General features: G+C 33.2%; 1 protein-coding gene across 1 annotated transcript in view; it reads left to right on the plus strand.

Annotated features, from left to right (window-relative positions):
* LOC134608750 (cadherin-10) overlaps positions 1-13,708 on the plus strand; it is a 224,372-nt gene that overhangs the window by 75,438 nt on the left and 135,226 nt on the right. The window contains exons 2-3 of the mRNA XM_063451836.1: positions 5,342-5,636; positions 9,028-9,147. Of these exons, the coding sequence (XP_063307906.1) occupies positions 5,342-5,636; positions 9,028-9,147 (415 nt within the window). The remainder of the gene's footprint in view (positions 1-5,341; positions 5,637-9,027; positions 9,148-13,708) is intronic.

The following is a 13,708-nucleotide window of genomic DNA, read 5'->3' on the forward strand; positions in this document are numbered from 1 at the left end:
TGACATTGACAGTTAAAATGTCATGAAGAACGAAAAAAATAAAAAAAAATCTTATTTTCTCCCATTTTTTTCATATTAAATTATGTTTCATAGCTAAATATTTGATATTAAATGAAAGTCCTGTTTCCCCTGAATAAAATGATATATAATAAGGGGGGGTGCATTTAATATGAAAGAGGTGAATTACGGTTGGACAGACTTATAGCGCAAATGCCAGGTTTTGTTTACGTTTTGTTTCGTTCACAACTTGTACATTTGGCTGCGGTGTTAAGGGGTTAATCTATTAATCTATTAATGATATTTGCAAGCATTTAATTTAATCTTATAAATTCTACAAATTATTGTAATGGATTTATATGTCTATATTTATATTTTTATATAATTAATATCTAAACAGACAAAACTTTATTGCTTCCAAGACAATCATTATTTTATATTGTATTCTCAATTATTTATAGATGTTAAATAGAGGATCTGTTACTAACTATGTAAAAGAATGGCTAAGATATCTGTATGGTTAGTCCTGCTAAGTTCTATGCTTTAAGACGTGGTAAAAAAGGGAACCAGCCGCGGTTACAATGTGATGATTTAATGGAGGCAGAGTGAATCTGTATCAAGGAGATCCTCTTACTGCTAGGTTAGATGTAGGTAAAAACATTATTTTTACAAGAAGGAAGGATGGGGGCAATGCACTCCACAACACTCCAGAATAATAAATAAATGTATTTATATAAAATGCTAGAGTATTCCTATACAAAGACAATGAAAAGGGTGCAACTTTGCATAACCTTTTTTAATTAACTAATACAATGTAATTTTCCTACACACGTTATAATAAGCATACAAAGAAATCTTAGAAACACAGAAATGTAGTCAAGTCTGTAGGTGGATCCACACAACTAGGAACATTCACAGTGTTTTCTTGTTTAGTTATTTTTGTTTATTCATTCATATGGATCTGTTCTGACATATATCTGATGTATTAAACAGCTTCAAATGCATAGCAGGGGTTGGACATTCTTCATCACAATAAACTAAAGCCATAGACAGGCCTTATGAGGACTTATCTGTGGGGAATCTGTCTATCTTGAATGCTGAGTTAAAGTAGATTTATGGCCGTAACTTATAAAAACATTCAGACTGATTTATTTTTAAATTAGTCAAATATATAGTTCTTTATTGCAGTATGCTTATTAAATAAACTGTATTATTATAGTGCTTTTTACATGGATTCCTGCATTTCTACAGCAATATATTCTTAGACAAAACAATCAAACAAAAAAAAAAAAAATCCACAAATGTCTTCATTTATTTTAATATGGAAAAAGCTAAATTTTAAGCTCAACAGAATCCAAAAACAGAAACAAGTAATAAAAAACATGCTTGCACAAAATAAGGACTGTCCCACCATATTCAATACAGGAAAAGAGAGGTGAAGTCCAAAGGTCAAGACAAACAGCAAAGCATATATATATATATATATATATATATATATATATATATATATATATATTAATCAGGCTCTATATATATATATATTAATCAGGCAGTATAGCAAATATATATATATTATATATATATATATACAGGGAGTGCAGAATTATTAGGCAAGTTGTATTTTTGAGGATTAATTTTATTATTGAACAACAACCATGTTCTCAATGAACCCAAAAAACTCATTAATATCAAAGCTGAATATTTCTGGAAGTAGTTTTTAGTTTGTTTTTAGTTTGAGCTATTTTAGGGGGATATCTGTGTGTGCAGGTGACTATTACTGTGCATAATTATTAGGCAACTTAACAAAAAACAAATATATACCCATTTCAATTATTTATTTTTACCAGTGAAACCAATATAACATCTCAACATTCACAAATATACATTTCTGACATTCAAAAACAAAACAAAAACAAATCAGTGACCAATATAGCCACCTTTCTTTGCAAGGACACTCAAAAGCCTGCCATCCATGGATTCTGTCAGTGTTTTGATCTGTTCACCATCAACATTGCGTGCAGAAGCAACCACAGCCTCCCAGACACTGTTCAGAGAGGTGTACTGTTTTCCCTCCTTGTAAATCTCACATTTGATGATGGACCACAGGTTCTCAATGGGGTTCAGATCAGGTGAACAAGGAGGCCATGTCATTAGATTTTCTTCTTTTATACCCTTTCTTGCCAGCCACGCTGTGGAGTACTTGGACGCGTGTGATGGAGCATTGTCCTGCATGAAAATCATGTTTTTCTTGAAGGATGCAGACTTCTTCCTGTACCACTGCTTGAAGAAGGTGTCTTCCAGAAACTGGCAGTAGGACTGGGAGTTGAGCTTGACTCCATCCTCAACCCGAAAAGCCCCCACAAGCTCATCTTTGATGATACCAGCCCAAACCAGTACTCCACCTCCACCTTGCTGGCGTCTGAGTCGGACTGGAGCTCTCTGCCCTTTACCAATCCAGCCACAGGCCCATCCATCTGGCCCATCAAGACTCACTCTCATTTCATCAGTCCATAAAACCTTAGAAAAATCAGTCTTGAGATATTTCTTGGCCAGCCGTGACGTTTCAGCTTGTGTGTCTTGTTCAGTGGTGGTCGTCTTTCAGCCTTTCTTACCTTGGCCATGTCTCTGAGTATTGCACACCTTGTGCTTTTGGGCACTCCAGTGATGTTGCAGCTCTGAAATATGGCCAAACTGGTGGCAAGTGGAATCTTGGCAGCTGCACGCTTGACTTTTCTCAGTTCATGGGCAGTTATTTTGCGCCTTGGTTTTTCCACACGCTTCTTGCGACCCTGTTGACTATTTTGAATGAAACGCTTGATTGTTCGATGATCACGCTTCAGAAGCTTTGCAATTTTAAGAGTGCTGCATCCCTCTGCAAGATATCTCACTATTTTTGACTTTTCTGAGCCTGTCAAGTCCTTCTTTTGACCCATTTTGCCAAAGGAAAGGAAGTTGCCTAATAATTATGCACACGTGATATGGGGTGTTAATGTCATTAGACCACACCCCTTCTCATTACAGAGATGCACATCACCTAATATGCTTAATTGGTAGTAGGCTTTCGAGCCTATACAGCTTGGAGTAAGACAACATGCATAAAGAGGATGATGTGGTCAAAATACTCATTTGCCTAATAATTCTGCACTCCCTGTATATATATATATATATATATATATATATATATATATATATATATATATATATATATATATATATATATATATATATATATATATATATATATATATATATACAGGGAGTGCAGAATTATTAGGCAAATAATTCTGCACTATATATATTTAATCAGGCATTTCAGGGAGTAAAATTAAGAAATTGAATACAGAAAAAGGTAAGAAAAAGTAAACACATAAACACAGATATGGTCAAAGAGTGACATGCATAGAAATAGCAAAGTGACAACATTTGCTTCCATTGACAGAATTTGGATTGGTTAATTTATTTTTCCATGTTTTTAATTTAACATGAATTGAATTTATATGGTTATAGAATAATTAACACTGATTAGTTATTTTGTTTTGTTTATAGTTAATTTATTTGCTTAATTCATTTATTTATTTGGAGGGGTGAGGAATTAATTTCACTAATTTACAATCAGTATCATTAAAGATTTTTTATTTTTTACTTTGAATGTAATCTTTTCTGAAATTATCTTTCATACAGATCATTAATTAAAGTTCAGAAACACTCAAAGTTTCATTCTTTCCTGATACATCACTTTAAAGGAATTTGAAAAAGCCCCTCTCTCCTACTCCCGCTGAACCACATAGTTTGAATTAGAAACTTTATTTCTGAATTCTTATAAACAGGAAGAGGGAGGTGGGAGGGTGGGCTCAAGGTCAATCAGTACAGAACATCATTTGTAACATGTAAATCAAAATAATTGGATTGGGCTAAAATAGAAATCATAACTCTAAACATAACCTTGATTTATTTATTCAATCCAGATTACTGTAATAATCACATAAATACACAAACATGCATTGTATAACATAATACAAGCAATATCTCCCCACCGAATGATTCCCATTGTATTATCAATAGATGTCTATAGGGAGTCTAGTATACAAGGTAACGAAAAGGTAAAATTTAAGTATAGAAAGTGGTGACTGAAACAGGTTTTTCCCAAACACTCCTTTAAATGTAAAAGAAACAAGAAACAAATGTAAAAGAAAGTAGTCTAGCACCTATTTATTTGCCATTAGTTAACTTTACTACTGTATGTGGGCATTTCACCCACATACACACATTAGTTGTATGTGCTGTTAGTTAGCTAATGGCAAATAAACATTAGTTGTTTTATGAATATATATGGCTACAATTGTAATAAGATTCTTTACTAATAACCATAAACTCTATATTTTACCATTTTATAAAACTTTTCTCTCACTCATTATTTAAGGCAAAAATGAAATTACTGTGTGTATGCCAATATTTCAGATTATGTCTGTATCATTGCACAAAAATAAACCATATAATATCTAAAAATGATCTCTACCCAACGTTTCTCTAAATAAATTAATTTAAAAAAAATTAAATTGTGTACATTTATATAATATAAATGTGTTTCTCTAAACAACTGCAAATTATACAAACATTTACAAATTATATACAAATTATTTTGGAAAAAACAATATGCTTATGTGTTCTAAAACATTTTGTGCATGATAGTGGAAGAGGTGGGGTACTAGTTATTATGTTAACCACAGTTACTTGCTATAGACATTAATAAATTGGAATTTTAGTATTGAATTCACTGTATTTAAACAGAACATACTATCTCAGGAAAAGCTCATTATACAGTTGCATTCACAAATTTTCAAATATACATATTCAATTATTCTCAATATTTTCTAATCACTTATCTCTATGCCTCTGTTTTTTTTTCTCATGCATCACCTCTTTATCTTTAAGTTGAATAATGTTCTAAGACTAAGAGAAAATGATTAACATACATAAAATGAAAATACATTAACATGTATAAATTGTGTATATGATTTAATAATGCATAAAAGCACATGTATGTGTATTTATTCATCTTCAGTTTCAAGCTGAATTTCCTCCGTAACATAAACAAAATTCTCAGTTGGAGCCTTTAATCTTTAAGTGACAGGACATCAAGGCAGATAGCTTAAAACATATTTTGATACTTTTCATGAACTAACGAATATTAATAAAAATGAACAATATAGATAAAATTTGAAGTAAAGGCTGTTGGAATCTGAACAACGCATACATCAATGCATTCGTTTATTTACAGCTGTGATATACATATTTATTTATATATACTTATTTACACAAGTTCTCTTCATTTTTTTCTCTTCAGCTTCATTCAGATCAAGATAAAGGAGATGGAAATCTGAAATATATACTCTCAGGGGATGGAGCTGGCACACTTTTTGTTATTGACGAGAAAACAGGTGACATTCATGCTACACGACGGATTGACAGAGAAGAAAAAGCCTTCTACACCTTGCGTGCCCAAGCAATAAACCGAAAGACATTAAGACCTGTGGAACCAGAGTCTGAATTCGTCATTAAGATACATGACATAAATGATAATGAGCCAACCTTTCCAGAAGAAATTTATACTGCCAGTGTCCCTGAAATGTCTGATGTTGGTGAGTAAGATATTGTACCTTTAGCTGTTGTACTTGTCCCAGCCATAAGAGAGTCCAGCTTTCTTTTTTTTAATAAATAGCCACACTATTTTAAACATGCTTAAATGAAATGGAATATGTGACTTTTATAACATTTTGAAAGTCACTTCTCTTGAAGTACAGAAAACAAGCAGATTCATCAGACAAAATGACTTGTATACAACAGAAAAATACTTTCTATGCAAATGCACATTAAGGTTTAACATTTGTCATCCATAGTTATTTTACAGATACAATAACAAGATTGAAATAACAAGGTTAAAAGAAAAACACAAAATATCAAGCCTTCGGATGTCTTGAAAATACAGAATTATTCTAAATTTGAAACAGAATTATGTAATATATTGACTGAACATTGAATTGTGATAATTTTTTTTTTCAAAGATTAGACTAAAATACCAAAGACAGATACATTCTTCAACTAATTTTCTAGTCTGGTTATAATTGATTGCTTTTCAAGTCACACAATTCATTGTATTGTAATTAAACATAATAACATGCAGACATGGTTGCCTTGAGTGGCTGTGTACACTGTCACCATAAGTGATGTAACTACATTTGAAAACACCTAGCATCCAGTTCTATGCTCAGTATTATTAGATACCAAACATGACTTATTGATAACAGATGCCCTTTTCATATTTGGTCTATTATTGTACTTGTAAATCCATAAATGATTACAGCGTGAAATTGCAAAAAAAACAAGTGGTTCATTTATTAACCCCTTAAGGACACATGACATGTGTGACATGTCATGATTCCCTTTTATTCCAGACGTTTGGTCCTTAAGGGGTTAAACACATGAAAAAAAGACCAATTTACTAATAAATCATGCTGATTAGGCTCCATGCTGGGGAATGCCAAAAAGACAGCCTTAACCCATATTTAGTAAAATATAAATACCTTAAGGAAGATACAAAACAAAAAAGGGAAAAACTAAAATTGGAAAGCGGGACCACTGTCTAACGTGTTACATGCTAGCAGTTCATCTGAGACTTATTTTTTTTTACATGAAAAAAGTGTCTAAGCATATCAATGACTCCAGTAAATAGACCACATTAAATTAATGATATGCTTACCAAATACTCTGAGAGGACACCAGGAGTAAATATTACATATTACTTGTAAATCATGGCATGCATAAAAGAAAAACACTGCAGCAAGCTTCTTCTGAGACAATAAAAGAACCCGGGTTCTGGGGTGCACCAGCCCCTGTTGCACAATGTCCAGCTAATCAGCATAAAAAATGGTTAACAGAGTTATCTGGAACATATAGAATCTTCTTTATCCTTTACCCAGTCTGACAGGGAGCAGCTTGCTTTGACTAGAAGGGGCAGCTTCCTGTTAGACTGGGTAAAGAGGATTAAGAAGCTGCTTCACCATAAGGTCATGCTACACAAGGAGAGTAACAGACACTAAGAAGATGAGTAGAAACATGAAGAGGGGTAAACAAAATGTGGGTTAAGAGAAACTGGGGTAAAATACAAAGGGAAGGTATGTGACAAAAGGGGGTGTAAAATACAAATGGTAGGGGTAAAACACAAAGTGTAAGACACACAAAAGTGGAGTAAGAAACACCAAATAGGCAAAAGGGAGATGCTAAATGGGGGTTAGTTGTTACAAAATCAGGATAAGAGGCACAAGAGGGAATGAAAGGACACAAAAGGGGGTAAAGCTGCAACAGTGGAAATAAGAACTAGAGAAGGGGATACAGTTTGCAAAAGGAGGAAAAGATACACTTTTATTGGAAGTCATAAAAAAGGCAAAATACACAGCAACACAGCATGTGCTGAGCCAGAACCTTACATATTTCAGACCTTATAATCCTTAATCATAAGTGTAAGGTTCTGGCTTAGCTGCCATGTGTTGCTGTGTACTGTGCTTTCCCCAAGAGTGCCAATGAAGATTATTTTATTTTCTTTCAGAACAATTGCTTCAGCATGCTTCTCCCAAACCTGCATGGTTCACCTGGAATATTTGCAAAGAAAAAAACAACAAGTTTTAGTGAAACTATATACGATTTTAAAACGGGAATAGTCAATCTTTTCTTATTGCTGATCTGAATATTTTTATTTCTAAATAATTTATTGTTGCCTAAATATATCAGTGTGTCTTTTTTATTCACCACAGTTTTGTGTTCAGCATATAAACTCTAATAATCAATTACAATTTTCCATCATAAGTTAATTTTCCAGTTCAGCTTTTAGAGGTGTTTATACAATTCATTTCTATAATGTGTGGCATGATCGAAAAAGGTGTACCAGGTATACAACATGTTAGGTATTCTCAATGTTGTTACATTTTTATTTATAATATTCTTGAATATTTCCTTTTAAATTTTTGCCACATCATAAAAGCAATAACCAATACAACATTTGCCAATAGTAGTTTTGGTGCCAAGAGTGCGTTGGCTCCTTCTGAATGTAAATAGTCAAAATTTAGCAAATGGTATGATAACTTGCTGTATGGCAAATTTCATGTCCTCCATTTAGAGCTTCTGTCATCTCTCCTAAACTAAACCCTGAGTACAGAGCTAGCTGATTGGCTGAGAGAGTCACCTGAGTGTTCTCAGTCTAGTGCTAAGGAGAGCTTATAACTTTTGTGTGTCTAGTGCTCCTGAGGATCCCTGGTATGTTGTCAAATCTGTTCCTCTGATGGACTAAAATCAAGATATACAAGTCACTGTTAAGAGTATAAGTTAAGCGCAAATGTTGAAAATAATTTATATAAGCCGTAAACCTGCATGAAAAAATAAAATGTTTTCTCTGACACATTACATTGTCAGAATACCTTTAGCTGTACACATGGTAGTTTTTTTTTTTTAGTATATTACAAAATATTAATTCTGAATAGCCTCGTGTTTTGATCATTATTTTTATTTATGAATATATATTATGTATTCATTACTAGTGTACTATATACTCATGTACATCTGATCTATATCCTATTTTAGATATTTTTTCATCTCTATTGATAAAATGTAATTAATGTTCAATGTTGTTTTTTAAAAGCCTAAAGATCATTCTTTACATCTTTCACATGCTTCTCTTTTATGTTCAATGCTAAAAAAAAAAACATTCATCCATTATAATCTTCCACATATCTCTAAAAGTTGATGTGGTCAGCAATGTTTTCTATAACACAATCCTTTTCTGACTGTCACTATAAATCTGTCATTAATCACTTAGATTCAGATTTCTCTAGACAGGATTTTTTTTCTTAACTATTTCTGATAGTATGCATGGGGGGGAGGGGTATAATTTTTGTTCTCAATGTTCTAGGTGTTTGTTCAAAGCACTAAATATATTCAACATTTTTATCCTTGAACAAGTGACTGTAATGTGCTTTTCAGGTACTTTTGTGGTGCAAGTGACTGCATCGGATGCAGATGACCCTTCTTATGGAAACAGTGCCAAAGTTATCTACAGCATACTACAGGGACAGCCATATTTTTCTGTAGAACCTGAAACAGGTATGTGATATACATTTCAAATATTTTATGTTAAATGGACACTAAATTAAGTAAATATGCCTACTCTAAATAACATAACCTGAATGAAATAATTTAGTGAAAAAGACTTGACTACTAAGCAGTTAAGGTTGTTAAATTGACCTACTATCATTATCAATATTATTCAGTGTCTAAACCTATTTTGGTTTCCATCTCTTGCTAGGTGTTATGTAATGTTTTTCTGTATGTATGCATTTATGAAGCTTTATAAAATAAAGAAAATTAATAATATTAAACCACGATTTAGCTATTGATTAGAGAGACATTATTACACTCTGCAGAATGCAAACTCAAAGGATGGTCAATATGAGTTGAATGCCATCTCTACCTGCAAAAAAACAAGTACAAGTGTTACCAATGTCTACCAGTTAGAGTTATAAATAATATAGAGTAATTCAAAAAAACAAATGCTACAGTATAGATATCCTCTGGATATCTTTGTTGAAAATAATTTATATACATACTGCCATGAGGATAATGGAAATAAAAATAAACAAGCATTCTAAACATTCATATGATGTTATTATCATTTATAGCAAATATCGGATTCATTAAAAAAAAGTATAATTAAATGTAAATATTACCTGTGGATCATATCTTTTAACCCCTTCAGGACCGGCCTGTTTTTGCGATGTTTGTACGTTAAGGACCAGAGCAGTTTTAACACTTTTGTGGTGTTTGTGTTTAGCTGTAATTTTCCGCTCTCTCATTTACGGTTCCCATACAAGTTATATACTGTTTTTTTCACGACAAGAAGGGCTTTCTTTACATACCAGTATATATATTATGTCATATATTGTATTTAAAAAAAATAATAAAATCTGGTGAAAAATAAAAAAAAAAAACATGTTTTTGGACTTTTACTTGAAAAATCTTTTACTTATCTACAAAAGCTAATGAAAAAAACTGCTAAATAGATTCAAAATTTTGTCCCGAGTTTAAAAACACCCAGTGTTTACATGCTTTATTGCTTTTTTTTGCAAGTTATAGGCCTATAAATACAAGTAGGAAATTGCTGTTTCAATATATATATATTTTAAATGTATCAATAGAGACATTGTTACACCGTTATCTGTCATAAATCCCTGAAACACACCTAACATGTACATATTTTTTAAAGTAGACAACCCAGGGTATTCAAAATGGGGTATGTCCAGTTTTTTTTAGTAGCCACCTAGTCACAAACACTGGCCAAAGTTAGCATTTATATTTGTTTGTGTGTTAAAAATGCAAAAAACGCTAACTTTGGCCGGTGTTTGTGACTAAGTGGCTACTAAAAAAAGCTGAACATACCCCATTTGCAATACCTTGGGTTGTCTTCTTTTGCAAATGGTATGCCATCATGGGGCTAATTCTCATTCCTTGGCTACCATACGCTCTCAAAGGCAACCTAACCAATCTGACAAATTTCAATAAAAAAAAAAAAAGTAAAATCAAGCCTTATATTTGACCCTGTAACTTTCACAAACACTATAAAACCTCTACATGTGGGGTACTGTTATACTCAGGAGACTTCGCTGAACACAAATATTAGTGTATCAGAACAGTAAAATATATCACAGCAATAATATCCTCAGTGAAAGAGCTGTTTGTGTGTGAAAAATGCAAAAAACTTCACTTTCACTGACAATATCATCGCTGTGATATGTTTTACTGTTTTGAAACACTAATATTTGTGTTCAGCGAAGTCTCCCGAGTAAAACAGTACCCCCATGTACAGGATTTAGGGTGTCATAGAAAGTTACAGGGTTAAACACAGTGCTAGCAAATTAAATTATCTGGACTTTTGGCCTGGGTTGGCAGGCAGGTCCCTCAAATTGCAATCATTAAAATTACTTAATTAGGTAAAAATATTAAATAAATATGCACGTAGAATTTTAATATATATACATATTTATATATTTGACGTCTACGTGTATATTTATGAAATTATTTATGTAATTATGTATGTGGACATATGTATATTTCGTATTATTTTTATTTATTTATTTATACATAGATATATATATCATTACATTCTAAGTGTATTTTGATATAAATATATATATATCAATATCAAAATACTGTTAGAATAAAACTGAATATATATATATAATTTTTTTTTAATTATTAAAAATTATTTTTATTTTTTGTTATTTATTTTTATTAACATATTATTTGTATTTTATAATAATATATATATACCATATATATAGTTATTATATATATTGTATATATTCGTGTGTAATTTAAATATAAGTGTATTTTTATAATTATATACGTATATATAAATATAAAAATACACTTAGTGTGACATTATATATATGATATATATACATATATTATATATAGGTATATATAGATATAATACATGTATATATAGCATATATATACACATATTATTTTTTTTTTTTTACACAGATTTTTTTTTTACACTTTATTTTGGATTTTTCACTTGCAGGGAGACTGCCTGTCAGCACAGACAGTCCCCCTGCAGGCAGACACATGGACACCTATTGCGGTCATGTGATCGAGTGATCACATGGCCGTGGGGTCCTGATCTGCCATGGGGGGACTGCCCGGGCAGACAGGCAACCCCCCTGGACCGGGAGGAGAGCTGATCGCCGCCGTGGGACCGACGGCGATCAGGTAAGTAGCCCAAAACCGTTATGACGGTTCAGGACCGTCAGCGGTCCAAACGCACGTTGTTAAGGGGTTAAAGGTGCAAGATGAAAATGAATCTTCTTGACATGATCTAATGAATTTGAAATTTACTATGTTAATTCCAGCTAATAAATATATTAATTTGTAATTGTCATGTTAGGGTGGGGGATGAATTTCCATGGGATTGATATACAGATCTATATATAATGGTAAATTCTGACCTAAGAAACTGCTGATGAAAATGCTCTGAATTTCTTTGGATAAAGACAAAAGACAAGAGATTATATTCTTAAGCCAACACATTGGAGTTTTTACTATGAAACAATATGATATATGAAGAGAGATCAACTTCATAATACAACTCAACATCGTTACCCAAATCCTGAATTTATATGATCAAACAGATTTCTTTATTTATTTATAGGACAGTTAACTACCAAGATTGTCTGCTGATTATCTGGTGTATATTTGCAGGTTATTTTTGCACAAAACAAGAATGGGTGCAGCAAATCTAACTTTAGTTTTTGATGAATTACAAGACATGAACTTCAAGGAAGTGCTCACATTCAAATAATTATATATATATATATATATATATATATATATATATAGAGAGAGAGAGAGAGAGAGAGAACACATTTGTGGATTTCAATATTTTTCATATTGAGGCCCAAAGATGGTGGGTGGGTGGGGGTGTCTTCTCTCTCTCTCTCTCTCTCTCTCTCTCTATATATATATATATCTATATATATCTATATATATATAAAAGTGTGGATGTGTGGATGAAAACCCCTTCCACCTGAAATAAGTGGATAATTAATGCAATGTTAAACACAAATACACACACCAGGCAATATGACTTGCTTTTACCACATAAATCTCACTTTAACAGTGCTCTCACTACTGCAAGGGATTCTGGGCGGGCATATGCAAATGAACTCAACAAAGAACCACATTTTTGCCTCATAATTCCACTTTATACTATCTCAGGCTGGTGTGTTGAAATGACAATGAAACAGCTGTCCATGAGTGGTTCACTTGCTTTGATCCTCTTCCTGAGTTGTGTTTCAAAGCTGTTGTATGCAACAGACACATACTCCAAAGAATCCATGTATAAAGTGGAATTTTGAGGCAAAAATGTGGTTCTTTGTTGAGCTCATTTGCATATGCCTACCCATAATCCCTTGAAGTAGTGAGAACACTGTTAAAGTGAGCTTTATGTGATGACTGACTTACTAACTGCTTGTATACTTTGTTAGACTTTATCTTGTCATTTATCTCAGATATTATAGGTATAGGGGCATCCATCTGGATGCCTGCTCTGCCATCAAATGCGGGTGTCTAGAGGAGAGGGAAGGGAGCAGGAAGGCAGCGAGGGAGGCTGTTCTTGCAGCCTCCCACTTCTCCCTCACGCGCCCTCTGTAATACCGGGAGCCGGAATAGGATGTCATTCCAGCCCCGGCATACTAAACGGCGCGCAGGAGGAGTGAGAGGCAGCCCCACACTGGACCCCAGAAGGTGAGTGTTTGACTGTGTGTGTGTTTGACAGTGAGTAAGTATGTATGTCAGTGAGTGTCTGTGTGTGTCTCAGTAAGTGAGTGTATGTTTGTCTGTCAGTAAGTGTATGTGTGTGTGTGTGTCAGTGAGTGAGTGTATGTTTGTCAGTGAGTGTCTGTGTGTGTGTGTTTGTGTGTGTGTCTGTCTGCCCCACACTGGACCCCAGAAGGTGAGTGTTTGACTGAGTGTATGTATGTCAGTGAGTGAGTGTATGTCCGTCTGCCAATGAGTGAGTGTGTGTCTGTCAGTGAGTGTGTGTCTGTCAGTGAGTGTGTGTGTCTGTCAGTGAGTGAGTTTATCTGTCAGTGAGTATCTGTGTGTG

Source organism: Pelobates fuscus, chromosome 4 (assembly GCF_036172605.1).
Source record: "Pelobates fuscus isolate aPelFus1 chromosome 4, aPelFus1.pri, whole genome shotgun sequence".
Taxonomy (NCBI): domain Eukaryota; kingdom Metazoa; phylum Chordata; class Amphibia; order Anura; family Pelobatidae; genus Pelobates; species Pelobates fuscus.